This window comes from Amblyomma americanum, chromosome 2 (genome assembly GCF_052857255.1).
Source record: "Amblyomma americanum isolate KBUSLIRL-KWMA chromosome 2, ASM5285725v1, whole genome shotgun sequence".
Classification (NCBI taxonomy): Eukaryota; Metazoa; Arthropoda; class Arachnida; order Ixodida; family Ixodidae; genus Amblyomma; species Amblyomma americanum.
Genome location: NC_135498.1, coordinates 215,363,534 through 215,385,594, shown reverse-complemented (window position 1 = coordinate 215,385,594; position 22,061 = coordinate 215,363,534). Strand labels below are relative to the sequence as shown.

General features: G+C 45.1%; 1 protein-coding gene across 2 annotated transcripts in view; it reads left to right on the top strand.

Moving 5' to 3' along the window:
- LOC144122139 (glutaryl-CoA dehydrogenase, mitochondrial) overlaps positions 1-22,061 on the top strand; it is a 75,295-nt gene that overhangs the window by 28,986 nt on the left and 24,248 nt on the right. For both annotated transcript variants that reach the window (XM_077655699.1, XM_077655700.1), the window contains exon 4: positions 7,879-8,118. In XM_077655699.1, coding sequence (XP_077511825.1) covers positions 7,879-8,118 — 240 coding nt within the window. The remainder of the gene's footprint in view (positions 1-7,878; positions 8,119-22,061) is intronic.

Below are 22,061 nucleotides of genomic sequence, written 5' to 3'. Positions count from 1 at the left end.
AAACCCCACACAGCAGACAGCCGAGGGCGAGGTGGCTGGCTGCGCGTCCGGGGAGCGTCGGCGTGGCCTGAACCTCGGCGGAGAACGGCATGGCAAACGCGCGAGGGCATTGAGCCGCCTGGCAAGAGCATCAAGTTGACATTTGTTGCTGACAAGCTGGGAGTCTGCGGTAGTAGTTGGAGGCGAACTGGCCACGGAGCTGACATTGGAGAGCCGTGAGTAGTCCGCAACACGGTCAGCGAGTTCAGCGAGCTTGTCTGATGAAACATCACCTGCAGCTGCGAGGATGTGCTGGGGAAGACGCTGAAGGAACAACTCCTCAGAAGTGGGTCGTGCTGAGCAGCGGAGTCTCCCAGAAGCTGGTGCATGCGACAGAGGAGCTGCGAAGGGCGGCTGTCGCCAACTCTGTAGCGCTGAGGAGCTGCTGGAGTTTGCTGCGCTCGGACGCTGACTTGCGATCGATGATAGCCGCCTTCACTGTGTCAAAAAGTCGAGCCGAATCCGGCGAGCTGATGATGTCCACTAAGTTCTCAGCGACGTCAGGAAGCAAGGACGACACGAGGTGGAGGAACTTGGTCTCCTGACTGGTGATACGTCGCAGCTGGAAATGCACCTCAGCCTGCAGGAGCCAGGCGCGGGGGCTATTGGCCAAAATGGTGGCAGGCTGACTAGCTGGAATGCGGCCACTGAAGCACCGAGAGGCTGAGCGTTCTGGGACGGGTCGCCGCCAGTAGGCAGGGCGGAAGAGCCAGCGGAATCCATGTAGGATGATGGGGTTGCGTGTTCGAAGCCGGGTCGCCAATTCTGTCGGAGCTAAGGCGAGGAAGAACCAGCTCCGGCAGTGTTGAGGTTCGAACTGTTTATTTGCGCTGCTCGCGCTGCAGCGGCCTAGCCCAACTTCCTCTTTCTTGTCCGGTGCTGCGTGCCATGGCCTGCGCGCCGAGCACAACGCGAGGGGCGCTACAAACCTGCATCTTTCAGGTCAGCAGCCGAGTGCCATAACCACCTGCCAACATGGCAGCGAACAAATAAAAGAATTAAGGAACCTTATATGGTGATTGCAACTGCCATGATAAAGTGTATGGTTCTTGCTCGATTTAAAGCACTTCTTTCTCTCTGTCTTCTTTCACTCCCACTTTCCTCCCTTCCCTTATGGCAGCGCAGGGCGTTTGGTGTTCATTGAGATAAGTGAGACAATTACTGCGCCATTTCCTTTCCTCAAAAACATTTTTTTTTTTCTCAAGATGCTTGACCTCTGGGATACAAAGACGAGCCATGTATCAGAATTTGTTGTTTATTCTGGGGCCACAACGAGCACTATACAATGATTCAGGAACTTGAATTTTCTGGCTCAATTATCGTGGAATTGCTCTCTGGCTATCCTGGGCAATATTACGGATAATCGAAACTGTCTCAAAAAGTGTTTCATTTTCCCCTCTCCTATTGGTCGGCCGTGGTCGGCGGTCATTTTGATTTTTTGCGTCACTGACTGACGTCGTAAATGGCCCAGAAGTGTTGACGTTGGCCACCTAATTATGCGGGCAGATTGAGACGATTTTTTGAGGCTGGGAAATGTAGTCTCAAAGCGTTTGAGACACAAAATGGTGGCTGTTTACATCGTCGTATATGCGGGTGACCGCGCGAGCAATGGTGTCGGAGGGTGCAATGGGGTCGGAGGGTGCTTTGACGCGCGGGACGAGTTATTTCGATGCTTCAATTTAAGAAGGAGACTGCGCAGTGGCTGTGCGACGAACTCGCCGTTGAACTGGGAGGTATGCGGGCGAGTGCGCTGTCAGTATAGCGGCAGGTGCTGTGCGCGCTGCGCTTCTTCGCCTCCGGTGGGTGTCGAGGCGCCGTTGGAAATGAAGAAAACGTCGACACAGCCCAGCTATACCACACCCAGCTATACCAACATCACTCCGCCTGCCAGCTATAACACATCACTGCCCTGTCCTACCTGCCTCACTGCCCTGGATCATATGCAAGCGCTATGTACCAGCGAACATGAACAAACTTGCTCAACTTTCTGCCCAGTTGCAATTAGCCTCTACACAAGCCATGCAGGCAAACTACTACTTTCCTGGTTGACCCTAGATCTACTACAAGATCAGCAGATGACGTTAATGGAACAAGCTCGTTCTCTCCTTGGTGACAATAGCAAAGTTATCAAATCAAGTGCTTCCTTTCTCTCTACATCACAATTTCTGCATCTTGCACAGGAAAAAAAAGAAACTACTGCAACAGCTGAACATCAACCGAACGGAGCTACAAAAATACCAATGGAACATCAAGTGCTTAGCACGATGTGGGCGGCATCACTTGGTTACGAGGCAGAAGAGTGACTGCTGCCACAGAGGCAGGCCGTGTCGGCTCTCATTTCCCGCACCGAGATTGCAAGCTATCAGCAGCTGCACCTATCTGTCGGCAGTTGCTTCTGTGTGATGATTCATGGTTTTCTGGTATTTTCTAAAGAAAATAAACAGAGCCACACGTCACTCGATCATCGATAGGCGCCGACCGAGAACACAGACTAAAGTTGTCGTCGTCGATTTTTGAGCCGAGCTAAGTTGATGTTGGCAGGCTGGTAGCATTCACTGCCTTCAACCAGATTTTTCTGCGCACTGAAGACATCCGCAAAGTACCTTGACTTTAGACGACACGCAAAAAAACAGGAACTAGCCATGGAATCAGCTGTTTTCTTGCAAGCCGCCATGTTCACGTTATACCACTGCCAGTGCGCCCTCATGGCAAGAGAAGTTACCCTACAGCAAATTTAATTGCAAAACTGAGAATGCTTCTAATTTTCCTTCGTGTTGTTGAGTTTTTAACACAGTTTGTTACCAAAATAAAACATTATTTGTTTTCTTCATTGCGTTTGTTTATTTTTAGACTAACATGTTTACGCTTTACCGCTCACGGCACACCTTCACACCTTCACGGCAACAAAAGTGACTGAACAGCAAACTTAATTGAAAAAGGGAAAACACTGCTTGTTTTGCTTGGTTCTGTTGAGTTTCAAATGTAGTTTCTTAGCAAAATAAAATATTACTCGTTTTGTTCGCTGCGTCTTTACAGCAAAACATTACACTATGGTCCCTTGTCGTGCGAATAAATGGTTCCACGGCGGTACCCTGCTAATGGCCATTGCAACCTTGCTGCTAATTGGCTGATTCCGCGGTCGGCATCTCGCGGTGTTGTCATTTTGACGTCACGATCTCAAAATTGAGACTGTTTTTGAGAGCGATCCGTAATACCGCCTCTGGAAAAGGACACACTGTCGACAATTCCATGAGCAGCACCATCCAAACAGGCTGCACTCTACACCGACGGCTCAGTGAAGCCCATCAGTAGTTCGGGTTTCGTGGTTATACCCGCAAGGACTACAGAAATCAGAATTAGGACAGCACACGAGACTTCTTCGATGGGTGCTGTATGTCGCCATTGAGCATATCAATCAGCACTCTCCCCAGCAGTGGCCTACTTTCACCGATTCCAAAACAGCCCCCCAAGGCTTACAAGCTGCTCTTCGCTGCGAAGGCCATGAATAGCTGGTCATGGAAATTTGAAAACTACCTCACTCTGCCATCAATAAAGGGCAGATATTATCTACCAGTGGCTTCCAGAACACAGCAGCACCGCGGGCAGTCACCGTGCAGACGAGGTGATGTGAACTATTCACCATAATGGCAGTTATGTGTTGATCACCATTTCGAGAGCAGATGGAGCAGGCAGGCTTCGCACACTTGTGCGGGAGGACACGCTTGCCGCGTGGAATTCAGGCCAATTTTCGAACTCGCGTTTAAAATCCCTGGACTCTGAGCTGAAGCTCCAGCTTCTACCCGGCCTGCCACAACTTGAAGCAGCTTTGCTATGTTGCCTGTGGCTTGGTTTTGCATTCACCAACCGATACTCTTCCTTAATTGGTATAGCTGACAGCCCTGCATGTGCCATCTGCGGGTGTGACGAGACTATAGCCCACATTCTTTGTGAATCTGTGCCGGAAGGCAGTCTCTCTGCCATGAGCTGGAGCATCTAGATCTACCCCCGTTGACGGAAACAAAGATTCTCTGCCACTGGCCACACGATCGTCAGTGGTGAAGTCCTCCCAGGCAGTGCTCTGCTTCTTGAGAACTTCTGGCCTGCACGCTTACTGACTTCGCATACTGACTTCATTTTCCTGTTACTCTTCTGTTTTTTGTTTTCCTCTTCCGCTTAAACTCCCTGCCTTTTCTCCTCCTTCTCCTTGCATAACTTTTCGGAGCAACTGAAAGAGTCTTTCAAATTTCAGGAAAAAGATGAAAAAGGTTGAAGTGGAATCCTTGAACACCAAGATGCTCCTGGCACTCAAGTAACATGACAAGGGGGAGGGGGGGTACACATGTTGACACCTGTTCATGATGCTCATCTTAGCATCATTGGGAAGGTGGATAGAGCCACAGCACAAGAAGAAGATGGGGTCTGTCGACAGGACAGACATGCAGCTCAGTTTTACTGAGAGTATAAAGAAGGTGCTGGAGTGGCGCAAGAAGTATGTGATGGACATGGTTCTCGGGACCTGCCTAGGATTGCTGAAATGTGCCTCTATGGCCGCAACCATACTAATTGCCCTGGAGAATTTGGTCACCTACCTAACAATTGATGCCCTGAGGGTACATATTTGATACCTCTGCCAGGTTCACTCTCACCATCTTGGCAGCCTTCATATTACCAGGCCACGTACATTGTTTGCAAACATCAGTGATGCACATCACGACATTCTGCTGGTCCAGTTTACACCCACCTCAAGGCCATCCTCTCCACTGTTGCACCAACCTTGTGTGCTTCTTTCTCTCTGCCATACGCTGAAGCATCTTGATTTACGCCCGCTGACGAAGACGAAGATTCTTGAACATTGTCTTGGTGATTGTTGGCAGTGTAGGCCTCCCAGGTACTGCTCCGCTTCTTGAGAGCATTGGGCCTGCTCGATAGGGTATGACTTTACCTCATGCTTACTGACTTAATTTTACTGGAACTTATATCCCCTCATCCCTTTCCCCCAGTGCAGGGTAGCAGACTGATTTCTTCTCCAAGTACACCTCCCTGCCTTTCAATCTCCTCCCCTGCTTCCTCCAACACCATTGTCGAGGTGGTGGTGATGATCGATTGAAGCATACAGTGGACTGTCTTTAAACGGAACCTCAAGGTATGTTCTATTTACAGAGAGAATGAGCAAAATGCACATTATGAGCACAAACTTGATATAAAAGGAAGACAAACTTTTCAGTTGTGCAGTCACTCTTTCTGGAAACCTGCGGAATAGTGGAAATAGGCACTTCCATCTATGAGAAAACATTTTACATTTCTTTGTTTTAGCTCTTGCAGCTATTTTTTCTGAATGATGTCACCCATACTTGAGGGGTTGTGCAGGAAGAGTTTTGAACTTTGCTGTCAGTGCACTTGCACTGCCGTTTCTGCCTGTACTGGAAAAAGAAAAACTGACAGTGGCACTGAACTTTCACTACTGCCGTATTTACCTGATTCTAACACTCTTTTATCCTTCTTTTTTTGTTTGTTTAACAAAGATTGTGCCTCGAAACGGCATGCACGTTGTGTGGATTTCAAACGGAAACTATGCTACAACCAGCTCTAGTGTCATTGCCACCACAAGATCGCGCTTAGGCTTTCGTGTTGCCACGTGGGAGAGGTTTCTCTGTAGGCATAGTTAGCATCTTGTTTGTTGATGTTAGGGCCAGCTGCATATATACTGCCGCGTAAAATTTTACCTGTTTTAAAAAAAGATGACGATCCGAAATTTGGTGGGCGAGCTGCGGCTACAATGCGTCTGTACAATACCGGTGCCCGCTCCTGCCATGATGCATGGAGCACCCTTTGTAAAAAAAAAAAAAAAAAGTATATATATGAATGCAAATTGGTTCCACTAACGAAAATTCAAACTGCGTGCCATCTGCTCGCTTCTTGTGGCGGTCACTTTCCCAGACTAGCAGCAGGTAGCATTAAAGAACACTTCCGGTAGTGACTGTTCATAATCTCTGTGGTCTGCTGCGTGCATTTTAGCTAAAATCCAAAACTACAGGATAATTGTTACTTCATTTTGCTGCATGTGAGTATGCAAAGCATGAAAGTCGGGCTGTCTTTGATCTGTATTTGCCTCCGACTTGCCTTGCAATTGCGTTCTTACGCTTAATGCAACTTGAGGTGTATGCACCGTAATGACTGCGAAGGACTGTCAAGGAGAGCAATGAGTAAAGCCTGTTTCACATGCAAGTGAAAACACTCACAATTTCTGCTGCCGTGGCACGAAAACTTGAACATTTGCGGCGTCTCGAGCAGCCAAAGCAACAAGATTCCAACAAATTGGAAATTTTTCGCTGTGGCACGCCATTCAGTGGCTCAGTCTGCTCAGTTGCTTGATGTGAAAAAGCATTAACGCGCAAGCATGAATGAATGAATAATGCTTTGATGTTTTTTTGAACAGGAAAATCACATGCATGTCGCAGTCGGGGCGTGTTAGAATCAGGCAATTTCAGTAGTTGCAGTTTTGGTTCTATTTCTAGTTTTGTTTACCTGATGGTGGAAAAATTTTGCTTCCAACCAACGAGATTTTTTTCACATAGCCTTAATACAAAACCAACCAACCCTGAGGTGCTGTTCCTTTTTAAGCGGGAATTCCGTTGAACCGATTTTCATTTATCGAGATTCTACTGTATATTTTGTTCTCGAGTGTGTTAAGTTTTAGTCTGAAGAGGTGGTCTGTGCCCCTGCAATGAGACCTAGGCTAGGGCATCAGAGTCATCATGTCATCATGACTTATTGCACTTTCAGCTAGGAACCAATTTGGTTAAGACATTCACTGAGCGCTTCTGAAAAGCAGTCTTGTCACAGATCTCTCCGGAGAACACTCGGACCGAAAGAATGGACTAGGCAACGGGTGTACCCACACAAATGCACATCTAATACAGCCTACGCGACACACGCATTAGAACACAAAACTAACACAAAACACAAATTTTATAAATACACACCACCCGGGCACACTGCTACCAGCGTCTACTACTACTATTAGTTGTCGGCGTTCGTGCTCACGGTTGGTTCGGTGTGGTTGCGGCGTTGTATGGATCCAGTAGGCGGCGTCGAGGCGGCGTTCGCCGTGCTTGGGCTGGCGTCGCTCGACGTGCTTGGGCTGGCGTCGCTGGCTGCGTCGTACAAGCTCCAGGTGCAAGCGCCCGTGGAGGTGATGCCGGTGTTGTTGGCGTTGGGGGCACCACCCGGATGGGTGGAAACAGCGCTGGAGACACCCCTGGCCGTAGCAGGTGGTAGCGTCCTCCGTTGACTCCCCGGAACGGGCTCAGGCACGGCAGGAAGTCCACGATGCGGAGTCGTAGAACGCAAGCTCACCGGAGCAGTACCCGGCGTCGCTATCTTCCAGCCAAAGTGTCCCTGACCCGCCGGAGCCTCCGCTTCTCTGCTGTTCCCCCCCTGTGCCTCGCTCTCACTCGCCCTTTTATAGCCTCAGTGTTTGTCCACGTAAGCCTTGTCCTCGTCTTCTTCTCTTCTCCACCAATCATCTCTCTCCACCTCACCGAATGCTCCTTCACCAATCATCTCTCTCCACCTCAACGAATGCTCCTTCTTCCTCTTCTTTATTCTTCGGTTAATTTGCGTCGTCTTCTTCACACCTTTTTCCTTCAAAATTTAGTTTAGGCTCCTTAATATATGTGACAAGTCTTCACATTATGATATATGCGCCCGGGACAGAGGGCATCACCTTCAGCGTGGTCATGGACTGAAGTTTTTCCCTGGGTGGTGGAAAGCACCATGTTGTTAACTAGATGACTGGAGTTCACCTTTTGCACCTTCTTTCCTTCTCTGGTGCTGCAGGGTAGACAGTGGGTACCGGTCGACCATGAGTGTGCAGTCCTCACTGGTTATGCTGCCCATCTACCTGTTTGGCACGGAGGAGCAGAAGCAGCGGTACCTGCCGCGGCTGGCACAAGGGGAGCTGCTGGGCTGCTTCGGCCTCACCGAGCCCAACCACGGCAGCAATCCGGGTGGCCTGGAGACCCGCGCTCGCCACGACCCAGCCGCACGCACATACACCCTCAACGGTTCCAAGACATGGTGGGTCTGGGGAAAATGTGATGAGGAGGTTGTCTGCTGACGAAGAATTTACTTGGATTACGGTTCGATTGGGGGCAATCTCCTGTGACCTCCCACTGCATAATTCCGGAAGGCCTGCAGAGCCTCACGTTGACACTGAAGCGTATGACAGTTCGAAGGTAGTTAAAGTGCTCCGTGGAGCTCTGAACTGGTGCAGGCAGCAACTCCCGAGTTTGTTGTACTTATAGATGCAGAGGAAAAGGAGCACCAAAAGACTAACGTAATTGACAGGTCACAACACTACTCTTTCAACTAATTTGACTGAAAAAAAAATTTTTGGGGACCCTTAAGCTTTGCCTTTTAGAGTAGCGCGTGATAGTGTTGTTGGGTCCCATTCCGACTTCCTACTCAACACTCACACAATGACCTAATTCCTAATTAACATATTCGTAATTAGTCATGTACGCATGAGTACATGCCTTTAAGACAGTTCATTAAGTGCTAGACCACAACGCATTCACCAGGTCCACTTTTAATCAGCTCGAACCAATGAGCCTTTGTGGCCTATGGGAAGCATGCCCACCTCTATTTGCCCAATTTTCCTTATAGCTCAATTTTATTAATTCTTTGCATCCATCGGGAGGCTTCGTTCACAGCCAGTGATGCCGATGTCAATGCCGGCTTTTCTGCAACACGGTGCCCTTAATGCTATCTCATTAAAGCAGTCACGCACGAACATTCTAAGATCAGAAATGCAGTTACGCACTGCAATGGCTCAATCGATTTGGGGTTCAGCAAGTGAACAGCAGCTCACAATTGGTAGCGAGGTGCTGGAAGTGGTAAAGGAATATGTTTACTTAGGGCAGGTAGTGATCACTGATACGGATCATGAGAGGGAAATAACTAGAAAAATAAGAATGGGGTGGAATGCATGTGGCAGGTTCTCTCAGATCATGAATGGCAGTTTACCAATATCCCTGAAGTGAAAAGTGTACAACAGCTGTATGTTACCAGTACTCGCCTACGGGGCAGAAACGTGGAGGATAATGAAAAGGGTCAGCTGAAGTTGAGGACAACGCAGCGAGGTATGGAAAGAAAAATGTTAGGTGTAACATTAAGAGACCAGAAGCGGGCAGAGTGGGTCACGGAACAAATGCGGGTTAATGACATCCTGCTCGAAATCAAAAGGAAAAAAATGGGCTTGGGCAAGGCATGTAATGCGAAGACAAGGTAACCGCTGGTTCTTGAGGGTAACGGAGTGGATTCCAAGAGAAGGCAAGCATAGCAGGGGGCGGCAGAAGGTAGGCTGGCGGATAAGATTAAGAAGTTTGCAGGTATAGGGCGGGTGCAGCTGGCAAAGGACACGGTTAATCTAATCGGAGAGACATGGGAGAGGCCTTCGCCCTGCAGTGGACCTAGTCAGGCTGATGATGATGATCACAAGGTTATGGGATTGAATCCCAGCTGTGGTGGCCGCATTCCAACAGAGGTGATATGCAAAAATGCTAGCATGCTGTGCAATGTCAGTGCATGTTAATCTCTTTCCTTACCACGCCATAGACCACCGCTCATATATGACCGACGTTTTGCACCTGCCGCCAAAAATTAAAAAATTCTGGGATAAGCTACGCCATCTTGTTTGCTTCTGTAAGACGAACTCATTGGTTTCAGTTTTGTCTTTTCATTTTCTAATGCGAGAAGGGGACGTGAATAATGAAACATTGACCAGATGCAGTTCGCCGGTCGCTGATCATGGCTTCCATTTCAACACGCGCTCCTCGAAAGTGAACGGTTGCACAGAGCACTTTTGTTGGTTCCTATGCTGTCTTTTTTTAGATCAGTAGTGGTGAGTTAGACAACTACGTGGAATGATCGGATTTCAGTTTCAATTTCGAGACTTCGTCACGGAGACTTGGGACATCAGCGTGTGCTTGCATGTGTTTCATTTTACCGTTCACGTTGTATTTTATGTAGTGCACTTGATTTGTAAATGATCAGAGTTGTTTTATTTGGTGCTTTAGGGTCTTTGGAATATACTGCCAAGATATTTCACCAACTTCGCGAGCAGATTTTTGATTATGATGATGTTAAAGAAGGCCACGCCCCATTTTCCGCGCCGTAGGCCATCGGTCATTATAGACCAGATTTTTTTACCCTCGCGCGCAGGCTGCGGCCGCGCTCCTACTTCGATACCATGGACTGGGGTCGCGCCGGTGCCGCCTGTAGACCGCGTGTTTACTACGTGTTTGCTTCTGTCGTCGCGCTCCATCACCTAACATATATGGGTGTGTGCTGTGCATCACTACTCACATTTTCCCTCTACCAGAGAGTACTACTGCTACCGGAGACACATTGTTACTCGTTAAGGTGACGTCCGAGGGTATTCGACCAGGTAGGGTGCGGACAGGAAACTAGTACTATAAGCAGATTTCTGTGCTGGCGTGTCGCTTGTTGCCATCTTTTACGTGTGCTACCATCTATGATAAATTTATGCATCAGAATATAGATTTACTCATTTGAATTAATGGTGTAGTAACCAGACAGGCCAGCTGCAGACTGAAGATTGTCTGGGCAAAGCACGTGTTTTCAATCGCCAATACGTCTTCGACATCCGTGTGCTAATCTTGCTATTGTTCCCATTAAGCTCACTAAGGGAATGTAAGCTCGACCACTACCATTCTAAGATGCTGTTTCTCAAGAAGGGTTTTCTGGCGGGCTAGTTGGTGCTTCTTGTTCATGATTAAACTGCGCGAAAGAAACGGACAAAGGCAAGAAAATACGTACACACACAGAGCGCAGACTTCCAGCTTTTATTCGAAAAAAGCTTTTGAGCATTCCTTTTAAATGCACCAGCCCACCACGTGACACAACCCCAATCCAACACAGCAGATAAGTTTAACAGTTTAGTAGAGCCAATCTGGAGAACCAGTCTAAAGACCCCAAATGTATGCGTGCCTAAACACCATTGATACCTGGATAAAAGGAGAGAGGAAGATAAAAACCTGACGGTGAAGCCAAAACTTCAAAGAGAACGAAAACAAAGAGGGCCTAACCATGTATTACGAGCGATAATCTTACTAAGCAAAGGAATGAGACGTGAAACCACCAGTAACAACAGTAAAAGATGAAGGTGCAAGCACTAAATGTAGGCAGAAAAGCATAAAAACGAAACCATATGAATGATACAAAACAAGATTAACAACGAGGCTAAAACCATGAAACTGAGAGTGAATTCTGGAAACGACCATAAACAAAGCTAAAGGCTTACGCGAGAATGACAAAGGCTAAAATCAGGCTAAAATCTATGAAGGATGGAAACAACAAGTAACAAGAGTAAAGGTGCAGGGTTAAAAAGGACAGTTTCAAGGATGGAAACAACAAGAAACAAGAGTAAAGGTGCAGGGTTAAAAAAAGGACAGTTTCAAGTGTTGCTTTCTAAAAACGAGATTTCTTTATCCAAAAGCAGAATGGACGGTGTGCTCACACAATTGTTCGCATTCTTTGCGATTAAGAAAGCCTCAATTATTTCCCTTTCTGTTTTGGTTCTAGCCGTAGCGAGGAACTTTGTGCTTTCGATCAACGGGTGGCAATCTCTTTTTTTTTGCACTTTTTACAATGTAAAGCTAAATTGAAAACACACTTGAAAACATTAAGGATGCTACTCACTGGGTGAGGCAGACTAGAATGAGCAGAGAGGTTTGCCATCACGAGATAATCATGAACGTACCTAAAGATGCACACAAAATGTTGGTCGTAGAGACAACACTGCAAACGCTGGTCAAAGGAAGAGAGAGAAATACTACATAAAATAGGTGCTACGGATGAACCAATGCAAATGCCACTTTTCTGAATGTAAAACTGTCCTTTGTGGCAGATTGCTGTCGAGGCAAGGTAAAATTTCAAAAGTTCAAGGAATTGTTCCTAGGACATGCTAACTGCGTTGCGGAAGCTGATTTCACCGTATTCTTCTACTTGCTGCTTGACAGCTGCAAACGAGGCTTCATGCGAAACAGAGTAGAACAAGTCCTCTATGTCTATCGAGAACGCCGTGGTGGCCGAGGTTATGTCATCCAGAGTGGCAAGAAGTTCTTTTGAGCTCTGCACTAAAAACGGATCCGGTCCCACAACTTTGTCCAGATGCTTCTTTAGAAAATCCCCTACCATGCGCTGCCAGCTGTCCTTCTCTGAAACACGAAGAGGGCAATCTACCTTGTGGGTTTTTCCTGTGAAGAAAACGTGCAGGAACCCATTTTGATCTTTCTTGACGTCTTTGGCTATTGATTCAAGCTGTACCTTCTTCAGAAGCTTCCTGGAAGCTTTCTTTTGTCTTTTTTCACAAAACTCTATCGGCCCGAAGTTCTTCGTTAACGCCTGTACAGCCTTTTCTTCATACATTCCAACTAGCATAACAACGAAGCTGCCGCCTTTGTCGGCTTTGATGACTGTAAGGTCGTTGTCTTTCAAGTAGTTTACGATCTTCTTTAAAGGAGGGTTCTTTGGTGGACGTTCACATACAGTGCAGATGAGGCTGTCAACTCCGTCGCCGATAACACGTCCTTTATCTTGGTTAGTTGCGCTACGGGCAATTTGTCGCACTGTTGCTAGAAGCTCAGAGCGGTTTGTCCGCGGTTCAAAGGAGAACTTCGGACCTCTTTCCAAAAGGCTCTGTATATTTCCGGGGATGTTGACGTTGTCTTCCACTGAGATGGTCCTGGCTGCATTGCTGGCACGCTTCCGAGACAGAAGAATTTACGCCCTCACATATCTGTTGGTCCTACAACCCCAGAATGAACAAGCAATTTCTACCCTATGACAGTGCACATTCAAAGTTGGTAAAAAGAGCGATCGTTCACGTAGCCTGCCGTTCCGCCCTAGAAAAGTCTTGTCAGCACAATTTTCATTCTCAACCATCAGATTGAGAGATTGTATGCTGCTGGGTATCCAAGGCAAATGATAGCCTGTGTTTGCGAAAGCTTGCTACAGAGGATGAAGAATACAAACCGAAAAGCGAACGAAGAACGAAAACCTGTGTGTGTCATGCCTTACGTGCACCGTGTGTCACACAATTTAAAGAAAGTTGCAGGAAGATTCGGCGTCCATCTTGTGTTTGCGGTGCCCTGTAAGCTTGCTAAAGTATGTGCTATCTTGAACAGAGAAGATAGACAGAAAAGAAGCACCTTAAACCACAGCCTTGAGTACACAGAATGTGCCAAAGAAGTTATCTATCAGGTTCCATTGTCCCGTGGAAAGATGTACATCGGCCAAACTAGGCGATGCTTCAATGAGAGGGCAGCTGAACACGTTCGCAATCTGTCTACCAACTCAGGAGGCAATTTAGCTTTACATTGTAAAAAGTGCAAAAAAAAGAGATTGCCACCCGTTGATCGAAAGCACAAAGTTCCTCGCTACGGCTAGAACCAAAACAGAAAAAGAAATAACTGAGGCCTTCTTAATCGCAAAGAATGCGAACAATTGTGTGAGCACACCGTCCATTCTGCTTTTGGATAAAGAAATCTCGTTTTTAGAAAGTAACATTTGAAACTGTCCTTTTTTTAACCCTGCACCTTTACTCTTGTTTCTTGTTGTTTCCATCCTTGAAACTGTCCTTTTTAACCCTGCACCTTTACTCTTGTTACTTGTTGTTTCCATCCTTCATAGATTTTAGCCTGATTTTAGCCTTTGTCATTCTCGCATAAGCCTTTAGCTTTGTTTATGGTCGTTTCCATATACTCTCAGTTTCATGGTTTTAGCCTCGTTGTTAATCTTGTTTTGTATCATTCATATGGTTTCGTTTTTATGCTTTTCTGCCTACATTTAGTGCTTGCACCTTCATCTTTTACTGTTGTTACTGGTGGTTTCACGTCTCATTCCTTTGCTTAGTAAGATTATCGCTCGTAATACACGTTTCGGCTGTCTTCGTTTTCGTTCTCTTTGAAGTTTTGGTTTCACTGTCAGGTTTTTATCTTCCTCTCTCCTTTTATCTAGGTATCAAGGGGGTTTAGGCACGCATACATTGGGGCTTTTTTTGGACTGGTTCTCCAGATTGGCTCTACTAAACTGTTGAACTTATCTGCTGTGTTGGATTGGGGTTGTGTCACCTGGTGGGCAGGTGCATTTAAGTTTTGAAAGGCACAAAAGACACACACACAGCAAAACAGGGGGATGACACAAAGAGCGCCTACTACCAACTGAGTTTATTGCGGAAACACCCTCTTTTTTAAGCCAAGACATACCAACCACGAACAGGAAGCAGGAAAACACATAATCATGGTTTGAATTCACATTTCGAAACACCATCGGCAGAAAAGAAAAAGCCACAAGAACAAACAAAAAACCCCAGAATCTAGAACTACACGTGGCCGTCTAAGAAACCCAGCTCTTGGCGGCAGAGTTCAATTGATGAAGTGCTGATGGACGTGGACCCAGCTTTCTGTATATGATAGGCTTCGATAATCTCTCTTTAAAATCGCTCCTTGCCTCTGCCGATAAACGTTGCCTGTTTCAACACCGGTCCGCAATCTCTGCATTCCCTACAGTGATCCGGCAGGTTGCCCCTGTCCTTGTTTTTAATTGTTCTTCTGTGCTCGCTAGCTCTCTCGTTGAAACACCGGCCAGTCTGGCCGATGTAAGCAGATCCACAGCTGAGCGGTATGCGATATATGACTTCGGACTTGCAATCGGTGAACCGTATCTGATGTTTGATAGCGCATCTTCGGGGTCGTCTGTTCATCATGGAGCAAATTTTTGTAAGCTTGCATGGTGCTGAAAACAACACATTTACACCATATCGACCCCCTACCTTCTTGATGTTGTGCGCTATCTTATGCATGTACGGTATTACCACCGTAGGCCTCTTGTCTTTCTGTTTGCTTTGCGTTTCACCGCTAGAAGTGACCTTGATTCTTTGTAGCAGAGATTCACATATCGCTGTTATCATCAGGTACGGGTAGGCAGCGCTACCCGATCTCAGCAGCTGCTTGTCGAAGCCGGCCTGCACACAATGATCGCAGTATTTCGAGAGAGCTGCGTGTAGGCACGTGATGGCGATGCTGCGTTTAACCAGTTTGGAGTGGGCACTGCTGAACGGCATGAGGCTTTTCTTAGACCGGGGATTGTACACCCAACACACATGGTCTTTTCTAGAGAAATCAAACAGAATGTCTAGGAACTGGATTTTGCCCTCTTGAGGCAGTTCCCAAGTAAAAGTAAGGCCTTGAGCACTGTCTCTAAAAATGTTAAGAACTTCAGCAACAGCATCGTCAAAGATAAAGGGAGAGGTCCCGTCAAAAAGAATAAAATAATCATCAACAAAGCGGAAAACCCGTCTAACAGGTGTCCATGATTCAAACCATGATTATGTGTTTTCTTGCTTCCGGTTCATGGTTGATATGTCTTGGCTTATAAAAGAGGGTGTTTCCGCAATAAACTCGGTTGGTAGTAGGCGCTCTTTGTGTCATCCCCCTTTTTTCCTGTGTGTGTGTCTTTTGCGCCTTTCAGAACTTCAATCATGAACCAACTAGCCCCAAAGCAAGTTCTTCTGGTGCATTTAAAAGGAATGCTCGAAATCGTTTTTCGAATAAAAGTTGGAAGTCTGCGCTCTGTGTGTGTACGTGTTTTCTTGCCTTTGTCCCTGTTTCTTTCGCGCAGTTTAATCATGAATGCTATTTCTGCATGTATGTCAGAGCGATCAGCGGGGTAAAGGGCTGACTTTAGTATATTTCTGCTGTTGGTATCTGTGTGAATCGCATCCAAATATACACGATTTTATTACAATTTACGACACTTGGCCAAGCGGCTACGCGACGCTGTCACATGCGCTGAAAGCTTCCGAATAAAATGAATGCGACTTCGAGCTGCAGAATTTGTGAAAGTTGGCTTCTCTGCTAATATATTTATTCAAGCTTTGATAAATTAAGCGAAAATACATTTTTATGTGCCAGATAGCATAACTTGTTACAAAATTTGTTTTCTGTTAGCCCTGCGGCTCAGTTGAGCTCATAACGATAATTTGTTGATGTAACTGGCACACCACCGCACAGACGACAACAAAGCCCCATTTGTAGGAGGTGATTTATGGCCAGCAGGAAGGATTAAGAGCGCATTGGAATTTGAACTATATGCTAGCCATACACCTAATAATTGGTATTGATCAAGAGTTTTTTCTGCGATGGAGCACCAAGACAGTAGTGATACTACGAGCACGTGCGAAGTGCCCCGGCACAGTCAGCCTGAATGTCAAACTAGATGTGATGACTAACGCATCAGTTTTATTCCTTTGATAATGCAAAGGCTTCCTGCAACACAACTACGCTGTGGAAGTAGGTTTGGCAATATTTTTTAAGCGCCCGAAGGCCAGTGTATCACGGCTATATGCAGGCGCAGCCATGGAGCTGCAGCAACCCCACAGTCCCCAAAGAAACGCTCGCACCGCGGCATGTCAGTCGGTGGAAAATGACCATGCCAGAGAGCGGCTCTGGATATTGGTCTGTATGACCGACGTTTTGAACCTGTCACGAAAAATTAAAGGTGATGCTGTTGGACGAGCTGAGCCTTTTAGTTAGCTTCTATAACACCATCTCTTTCAGTTTGCTTTTTATTTTTATAATGCGAGAAGGTGACGTGAATATTAAAACTTCGACCAGGCATAGTCCACCGGCTGCCAATCATGGTGTCTGTTGCACAGTGCGCTCCTGGAAGGCAAAAAGCTACATCGAGCACTTCTTTCTTTAGTAGCAATGGGATTTCAGTTCCGATTGCAAGACTTCACCTCAGAGGTTCGTGACATCAGCGCGTGTTCGCGCGTTTCGCTTTGCCACTCTTGTTGTATTTTATGCAGTGCGCCTCATTTGTAAATAATGAGGGTGGTTTTATTTGGTGCTTTAGGGTCGTTGCAATGTACTGCCAAGATATTTTACCAAATGCACCAGCAGATTTTTTTATTATGATGATGCCAAAGAAGGCCACACCCTCTTTTCACCCATTCACTACACACTGAAAAATAAAAAAGGGGAAAGACAGTAACTGTGAGCTGTGCTATAAAAAAACAAGAACAGTGCTCATAACAAGAGCAATGTGGAGCACATCCCTCATCTACCTCCACTTCATGTCCTCATGTGACTGCTTTCTCTAGTGGCACAGCAGTCATACTGCCTAACTTGAGAGGATACGGAAAGTGCAGTGCATTACGTACGAAGCTGAAAATCACAAGAATGGTAGCTAAGAACATGTGCAATATTTTGTCTATTTTAATTTTTTAAATAAATTTATGGTTTCGTGCAGAGGGTTATTTTTGGTTTGATTGTATTTTTTTAGTTACCAACATATTTCATCAGTAAATTTTATAAACGTTCTGCACACACAACTCTTTCGTTTTTTTCATTCGGAAGTAAAATCAATAAGCTGCAGTTTGATATATTGCCATGATCAGTGCATTTAGCACTTTCTGAAGAAATATTTATATTTTAAAACATTCAAAATTGATAGTTTTTTTACGGTAAGGAAAGAGTTAAGAACCCCAGGTGGTCTAAATGAATCCCGAGTCCTCTGTTATGTCCCTCGTAGCCCATGCATTGTTTCGGGACATTGAACCCAACATACTGCATCAGAAACACAGTGGAGGAAAAGGGAAGTAAGAAATATAACACGAAGCCCTGGAAACAAACATCATTAAAGACGCGATGACAAAACCCTGATGCACCACAGGTGGCTTCTTGTTAGTAAAATCAGTGAATGCAGCGTTCGCATGCATGTCGCCCAAGAAAACAACCTCTTCAGTTTTGATCATTTCTGTTGTGCCTTAATCAGGGCACCAAACAAAAAAAATGCAGCCACGTACTCAAACATGAGTCCCAAGATGGCTACATCTTCAAGCGTACATACCATGCTTTCAGTCATTTGGAGTCTATTGGACACTCTATTGGAGTACGTGAGAAAATGTATCGGCTTACGTGCTTTTGCCTAAAGTGCTTTCTCTGGATTACATTTACTTCTCTCCGGGGATGTCGAATTAAACCCTGGCCCTGATCCAGATGATGGCAGTACTGAAGGATGTGCTAGTATTGAAGGCATTTATGCAATTGTCCGCAGGCTTGAGCAAGGGCAGACTCGTTTTTTCTCCGAGCTTGAAGATGTTAAGAGAGAGAACTCTGCTCTCCCTCTTTCAATACAAGAACTACAGAACACAGTCGCTGTTCCTCAAAGTGATCTACTTTCAGCCAAAGAACAGTCCTCAGAAAATCTGCGAAAAATGGTCGAAATTAAAACGTCCCTTGAGGATGCAAACAACAGGACATACAGAAATAGCTTGATAGTTGTTGGCTTATCTGGTTGTGAAAATGAAAGTTGGAGAGAGACTGACAAAAAAGCCATCGCGTTTTTTGAAACTGAGCTCGACCAGACTATCACAACAGAAGATATTGAACGTGCTCACAGGCTGGGAATGTTTCGTGAGGGAAACAGCCGGCCAATTATTGTCATTTCTGTAGATTTAAAGTTAAGGAACTACTTTTGTCATGCGGATCCAAGCTGAAAGATAAGGAATACGCAATTCGAGAGGGTTTGAGTACTGCTATCAGATATGCACAATCAAAACTGGTTGAATATGCTCTAGCCACAAAGCTCTCATTTGAGCTATGTTTCGATAAACTGCACATCGGCAACAAAATCTTTGGCTGTGATAGCGGAAAAAAGGTGGTCACTGAAATAAAAAGATAGCTAAAGGTCAAGCATTGTGCAGAACCTAAAACTTTGTGTACTGGCGTGAAATATAACAGTTCTTGTTACCTTCCACTTAATGTTTTGTTAGCTAACTGCCGAAGCTCGAAAAATAAGGTTGACGAGTTCGCTGCATTGCTTTCCGCTGTCCGACCGCTCATAGTGATCGGAACTGAGTCCTGGTTTCATGAATCTGTCGCAAATACCGAAGTATTTCCACGTGGTAATTATGTTTACCGGTGTGGCAGAAACACACATGGCGTTTTTATTCTCATTAATTAATGCTTTCAGAGTAGTGAACTACCTACTTCTTTAAATTATGCTGAATCCATATGGTGTAGGGTTAGAATGAGCAATGTCAGTAACCTCGCTGTTGGGCCTTTTTACCAGTCTCCTAGGTCTTGTGATCCGGAATCATTTACTGAGCTTTCAAACTTTCTAACTACCTTAAATACTGAGTATATACTTGGGGGTGACTTTAACATGCCTGCTGTTGACTGGGGAAATGGCAAACCTGTGTTCACAGATTCGACTACCCTATCTCTAGCCTTTTCAGAGTTTTTTACAACTAATGACCTAACCCAATTCGTGTCCGAATGCACGCGACGAGATCATTTTTCTGCCAGCACTTTGGATTTGTTGTTCGCTAGCTCCGAGTCGTTGATCCAAAATCTAGTTGTCATCCCTGGTATCACTGAACACGATTGCGTTGTTACCACGCGTATTGCCGCTCCAATTAGATCAGCCCATTAATATTCTAGAAAGGTTTTTTTCAATGACCGATAGGTTTACACGTCTTTATCACGAGAGGTTTCTAATTTCTCCCCTATTTTTTGTGAGGTCAGCCAGTCAGTGGACATAGATGAAGCTTGGATTCTTTTTAGTGATGAAGTAAAGGCTTTAATTGAAAAATACATTCCTTCCAAAGATTTGACAACTAGGCGCCGGAATGATAAACCTAGGGTGGAGAAGAAAATTCGCTCGCTAATTAACAAGAAACACCACCTGTATGCTTTGTATTTAAAGACTCGCAATCAGTCTGTTTTCCAGGAAATGCGTCACGTGAACTACAAAATTAAGCAATAAATCCAGGTAAATAAACAAACTTATATTTCATCGCTTGACGCAAAGTTGAGGAATAATCCTAAAGAATTTAGTAAATTTGTCAAAATAAATACTAAAGAGGCCACCACTGTTCCTAGTTTATCAGTTGGTGGGAAAACAGTACTTGATGATTATGAGAAGGTTTGGTTTGGTTTATGGGGGTTTAACATCCCAAAACGACTCAGGCTATGAGGGATGAGGGACGCTGTAGTGAACGGCTCCGGAAATTTCAACCACCTGGGGTTCTTTAACGTGCACTGACATCGCACAGTACACCGGGCTCTAGGCTTGCTGTCTGAATTTCTATTCTAAAAGTGTTTTTTCTGAGACGTACACTGGTGAACTGCTTGAAATACAAGAAATAGCCTACGAGAATATGCTTATCATTACTGTCACATATAACGGTGTTCTCAAGCTTATTTCCAATCTGAACAACAAATCGGCTGGCGGTCCTGATGGTGTTCCGTCACAGGTATTAAAATCCTGCTCATAAGAAATTGCGCATTTTTTAGTAGCTCTGTTTAATAAATCATAAAATACCATTTCATTACCTGCAGAGTGGAAGGTAGCCCACATCATTCCTTTTCATATACTAAACGGTCCCAAAAGTGTACTAGAAAACTACAGGCCTATTTCTCTAACATGCGTATGTTGCAAAACTACCGAACACATTGTATACACTGCTGCAATGAAACACCTTCAAAGCAATAATTTCTTTTTGAATGCTCAACATGGATTCAAGCCTGGCTTGTCATGTACGAGCTAACTGGTAGAGTTCTCCCATCATCCCTTTGACTCTTTTGACCTTGGATTTCAGGTAGACTGCATATTTTTGATTTACGGAAAGCTTTTGACACCATTTCTCATGCATTGCTATTACATAATGTATCTTGTCTCTGTATACACCCTACAATAGTGGATTCGATTATAAATTACTTGTCTGGGCAAACACAGCATGTTTTAATAAACGGAACTAAATCAACACCTGTCACTGTAACCTCTGGCGCGCACCAAGGGTCCGTTTCGGGGCCTTTGTTATTTTTAGTCTTTATAAATGACATTGTTCAAAATCTAGAATAATGCAAAGTGAGTTTATATGCTGATGACTGTGCCATATACAGGAATGTAGAAAATGATTCTGATGTTAACAGTTTGCAGAATGATGTGAACAAAATTCATGCTTGACTAAGTGGAGCATGTCTTTGAACAGTGCCAAATGTCAAGTTGTGTCATTCACCCATAAATGCTTTCCTGTGAGATCAGCGTATATATTGAACGGACTACTTCTTGAAAAGGTCCAACGTTACAAATATCTCGGGGTCTATTTTTCAGAAAGTTTAACATGGAACAGACATATTGAATACTTAACCTTAAAGTCATCTCGTATGCTAAACCTCGTTAGACGTAATTTTTATAAAGCCCCCCCCACCCTAGGAAGTAAAAGAACTGCTTTACATAACAAATGTTCTTCCGGAACTCGAATACGCTTGCGTGGTATGGGACCCTTAACGCTCTAATCTTATAGAAAAGCTTGAATGCGTCCAGAACCGCGCTGCAAGATTTGTTTCTGGTAATTATAACTTCCGTAGCAGTATTACACTAGTTAAATAGAACCTTGGTTGGAAAACACTAGCACACCACCGATTAACTGCAAAGGAATTTTTTTTCTGAATTTACTCTGATCTCGCAGGAATAAATAAGAACTTGTACATTTTTCCTCCCCACTTCATCTCTAAATGATGTGATCACGAGCTGAAAGTTCTTGAAATGCGCTGTCGTCTACCGTAATTAATTTTTTCCGCATGTTTCCGCACATTGGAATAGGCTTCCCAAGAGCATTGGTGAATGTCAAACGTGTTCAGAGTTTCTTTCTTTATTGTCACGCAGTCTGCCGTAGATTAATATCATCCCATTTACTTCATATCTTTTGGCTGGCATTGCGCTTCACGCGATGGTGTACCCTTTCCATTTCTGTGTTGTAATTTTGCACCGCAGTACACTGAAGACCGTTTGCCGCCAGATGACTTATCAATGTTACGTACTTTGTTACTTTCTTGCTTTTACCAATTGTGTTTAGCTATTTTAAGCTTTTGTCACATGTTATTTTCCTCCAATTGTCCCCCACTGCAATAATGCCCGTGTGGTGC